Source organism: Priapulus caudatus, unplaced genomic scaffold, assembly GCF_000485595.1.
Source record: "Priapulus caudatus unplaced genomic scaffold, Priapulus_caudatus-5.0.1 Scaffold829, whole genome shotgun sequence".
NCBI classification, from domain to species: Eukaryota; Metazoa; Priapulida; class Priapulimorpha; order Priapulimorphida; family Priapulidae; genus Priapulus; species Priapulus caudatus.
The window spans coordinates 48437-53310 of NW_014577890.1; the positions used below are offsets into that span (position 1 = coordinate 48437).

The window sequence follows — 4874 nt, forward strand, 5'->3', positions numbered from 1 at the left end:
GACGGCAGTCGCTTGGTGGCAACACGTGATCAATGAAATACGCGTGTGATTCTCAATTCTCGTTTCATCGCACGAGTTTAAAGTCAGACAAACACCTCGATCAAATCTTGAACCTCATTCGCCGAATTTCATTTTGCTGAACACGCACGTAGCAACCACGTGACGAATAAAGGTAACAATCACAGGCGCGTCCTACCCTGCGTGTTCCAGGTCCTGCAGAAAGACCCGAAAACGGACTCGCGCATGCGTACAGGGATACATCACAAGATCGCAAAGAACAACGCCGGAAGCTGCCATCCACATCTGCGGAAGGGGATCAATAGCGCGCCGACGGTACCGTCGACAACAAAGTTCTACGTGCATCTCGGCGACTCGCTCTACAGAGAAGGAAAACACATGAAGTGAATGCGCTATTATTTTGTGACCTAGTATCTCACGCGTAAATGCACTGCGGATCACGTAGATAGTGGCGGAAAGCCTGTGACGAAATAGCGTAATATTGCTCTATTATAATATAGGCTACATAATATATTATATATATATATAATATATATATATATATATATACTAAAATCTCTAATCTCACTAGTAATCTACCTCAAATTTGACCCTGGCAAATTTAAATTGTAGAATCGAGCAAAAAAGGACAGACACGGGCCTATATAATATCACATATAGGCAATCACGCGAGTTTTACGTAGTGGACGCTCGCGATGCCTGTTAGTAACGAGAATATTTTAGTCGCGGTGTTTTTCGCTGCAGAAAAAGGTCCGTCGGCGATATCAATCCACAGATGGGAGTGTCTGGGGACGGCGAAGCGGCCGTGCGCCATGACAGCATAACCACGAGCGGGGTTTTTTGTTGGTCAATATTACCCGTCGCCTGAATTCAGTCAGCACGTGGTTTGTTCAATCAACGCGAAATTGAATCACCTCAGTAGATCACGTTAAAAAACAGTTCGCTGTGAAGCTACTGGCGTGTGTACGCGGGTGTCTATAATAACGAAGAGCTTACGTAAACCCCAGAGACGCAGACTGCTAGCAGACCTCGATATAAAGTCTGCTAGTGTACGCGGTGTCAGCTAGAAGGCTTCGCGATCTCAACACTTGCTTAGCTAAAACCACTACTCTAACTAAGGGTGTCTACGCCCTAGTTACAGCCATGACCCTAGCTATACCCATGGCGCTAACTACACCCATTGCGTACACCCATGACCCTAGCTATACCCATGGCGCTAGCTATACCCATTGCGTACACCCATGACCCTAGCTATACCCATGGCGCTAACTACACCCATGACTCTAACTACAGCCACGACCTTAGCTACATTAAGTTGGCGTGTGCCTTACATGTTCAGTCGCCATTTTAACGTTAATCCGGCATGTCAAACGCGTGTCAGTATATCCCCCTGACGCCCCCTCTAATATGTACCGAGCAAACTCAGGACAGTAACCACGTACTAAAGTAAAAAACGCCAAGCATAAAGCATATGCCAACGGATGCGAGAAGGGGCACAGGGCAATCGCACCTTTTCCTACTCGCCTGCACGGACGCAAGCAACGCGTCAAAGTGAACCAATCTCACACCGAGAGACATTTATCATTCTCTAGGGCGTTGCAGTATCGCGCAGGCAGATTGCCGCGCTAGCGAAATTCTTTTCCCAACAGTGCGAGTCATTATAATCGAAGCGTTCTATTAATCAACGTCTTGTTCGAAAAATCGTCTGCTAGCTACTTCTCACCAACAGTGTCGCACCAGGGGGTGTTTTTTAGCGATGAATATCCCCTGTAGCCAAATATATTATACGCGAAGACATTTTCCAATACCAAAGCGAACGTTGTGGAAAACTAACGAAGTTAACGTTGGAGCCGATGCTATTATATGCGAAGATATTTCTCGCTAACGAACGTTGTCTCGCAAGAAACGCTCCCGGCTTCGGAGAACGCCACGCAGTCAAAATACCCCCTTAGTTATCTTTAGTAGTTATCTTTAGACATCCACCCCACCCCTCCCACCGTCTTATGCGTGCGTGCTTACGTCATGTGTACGTACGTATACGCGCTAGCTCTCATCATTCTGCGTTCTTCGCCGTCGGATGTTTTGCAGGCGTACCAGCTGTATAAGGACGGAGCGAGGCAAGGGCTCTTCCCATCCATGTATCAGCGCTCTCCTAACGTTTACAACGTCGGCGGGCTGCGAACGAAGCCGTTCTGGAGCGAGAAGGATTTCCATCAGAAACTCGCCATACTGGTAGGTTCGCCTCGCAATGAACTATACAGGGAATCTTTTGGAGCGTTTGTTTGCAAACGAATCCATCTAATTCCTTGCCGATCGAACGATCGATCGGAACTCCTGATCCGAGCGATCGATTTCCCGTCGCGAATACAGTGGTTTCCCAGCTTTATAGCGAGAGCTCGTGAGCGATTAAGCGGTGGTCCCGATTAAGCGGTGGTCCCGATTAAGCGGTGAATACAGTTTCGAGTCGCACATGCGTGCCTCGTTCGGTATTCGTACTTTAAGGAATCGCCTGCTCGAACTATGCACTGTGTAACATACACAGCGTACATGCAATACTAATAATATTACAGCTTTACAACGTTTTGTGACCTTATTATGCTCAGAATTTGCTCAAACAAATCCGGCAGTTAGTTTGCTTTTCTATTTAAGATTGTTTTACAACGATCAGAAGTTTGCGCTGCAGAAAATATCCTGCTTAAGAGGGGGTCCGTCCCTCTTATCTGACTAAAATAACGAGCGTATGGCTAACCCGAAATTACAATGAAACACGGAGACGGTTCCTTCATGGGATATATTGTCTTTAATGCGTTAAGACGTATACTTGACGATTAACTGAAAGATAATAACCAAGAATACTAAGTACAAAGCATTCAGAAAATATCAGAAGTTACTATAAAGAATCTAAACAGTTAAATAATTACGTTACCAGAGATAACATCAATATACTAAACACGTGCTGAATATACGCACAATACTCATGAAAGCCACCGGCTGTTTAATAACTCTGCTAGAACATGCACTCTTTAAATAGGTAAATCAGCATATAGGCTGTACACTTTCACAATCACTCGTCCCTGATAGAATTTATTTATGATACTCTATTACTTACAACATACGATAAAATACGACATACTGATGGATACTTCCATTATAAACTAATTCTCACCGAAACAGTTTCCCTCCGTCTCCAGTGAAAGAACTGCCATATGTTTTCGGCGTTATAATCCTGCCTGTACTACGTACACCACATAGCCCACTCTATAGTGTCCGCATATAGTCTCGTAAAACGTATTATCCGGTATTCACTACCACGTGATACTTGATCTCAAGTGAATATTATTGACCAATAGCACTAAAACACGACGTACGGTCAGTCCGAGGCACGCTAGCAAGGTCAATGAGTGACTCTATTACAACTAGGACTTCTGTACAAATATATACGAAATTTGGTCTCAACAGTGCGTAAGTGCGCTAAATCTCGCGTGTTTCAAAGACACATGTCGTTCAAGTGATGCGCTCTTTATCCGGGGCCTGATAAAGCGGGGACCACTATTACCACAAACTGTATCAATCAATGCAATACCGCGGAAGTAACCATGAGATATAGCCATATATATATATATATATATATATATATATATAACAACGTTTTACGCCGTGGATATAAATACAATCTCGCGTGTTTTTGTCTATATCTCTGGTTACATGCAATTCGAAGCGAGGAGACAAGAACACCCCGTAGAATCTTGATGCCGAATTTTATCTTCTTATATTATCTAACGCTGCATACCATCAATAAAATCCAGTCGTAAATAACCCTCCATGTCACCACGAGAATAAAAGCGCATCGTATTGGCGCCTCTATTAGCATGCCCTCTATTATCGCGAAACTGCGCCCAAACATCATTGTCATATATCGACCGGTCACTGATTGAATAGCCCTCTAATTATATTCATTGTATTGATGTAGACTTCGAATAGCGCGTGTTAAGTAGGCCCGTGTTGATATAAAACCCCGCTGGGAGACACGGCGCGGGCCAAACGCGAACGCTTCGCCGCTGTACCGTATGGGTACTAGGATATATTGTGGCCAATCACAAATACTCTTCGTAAACATTTAGTAAAAACCCCCATTTGGCTTAAAACAGCAACTATACCTTATATGGCGAACGCTGGCTAATACCCCCCCTCCCTCCTACAAAAGAACAACACCGCCAGCATCAGTGGCGCCACCGGCAGCCGTACACACGAACTAAAAAAGAAAAAAAATGAAAAAAAAATAGATTAAATCTCGAATATATAATCATAAATAAGAAAAACACAAATGAACTAATAAAAATTTATCATAAATGGTGAATTTTATATTAATACGTAGCTAAATAGAATACACTGGCAGCTACTAATCTGGCTTCCTCTCTGGTTGACAGTCGCTGGAGGACAATTGGGAGGTGATCCGAGATGAAGCAGTGAGAGTGTACGAACGCGACGAAAACTTCAAGGTGGAAGGAATCAGCTACACAGAGGGAGACTGGAAGCGATTCTTCCTCTACTCGAAAGGTGTGTAGCATCGTACGGACAGGAAAGAAGGAGGCGTAGAATATAGTGTATATATAAAGGAAGGCAGGGTATGTGGTATGTAGGGGCTCTGTACCATGGGCAGTGCGAGTTTGGTGAAATTTATATACCGTGCATGTGTGATATAAATATTCAGTGGAAGGCTGGGTGTGTAATTTGTAGGGTCTGAAACATTGGCAGTGGGGCCTGGGTACATGTCGTAAAATTATATAGGCTTCGTGATATGAGCAGTTGAAGGCTGCGTGCGTGCATGCGTGCGTGCGCGCGCGCGCGCGCGCGCG

At 44.4% G+C, this 4874-nt stretch overlaps 1 protein-coding gene across 1 annotated transcript in view; it reads left to right on the plus strand.

Moving 5' to 3' along the window:
• The window catches only part of LOC106813817 (aspartyl/asparaginyl beta-hydroxylase-like), a 39886-nt gene that overhangs the window by 27187 nt on the left and 7825 nt on the right, over positions 1-4874 (plus strand). The window contains exons 7-9 of the mRNA XM_014818046.1: positions 324-401; positions 2107-2250; positions 4446-4575. Coding sequence (XP_014673532.1) covers positions 324-401; positions 2107-2250; positions 4446-4575 — 352 coding nt within the window. The remainder of the gene's footprint in view (positions 1-323; positions 402-2106; positions 2251-4445; positions 4576-4874) is intronic.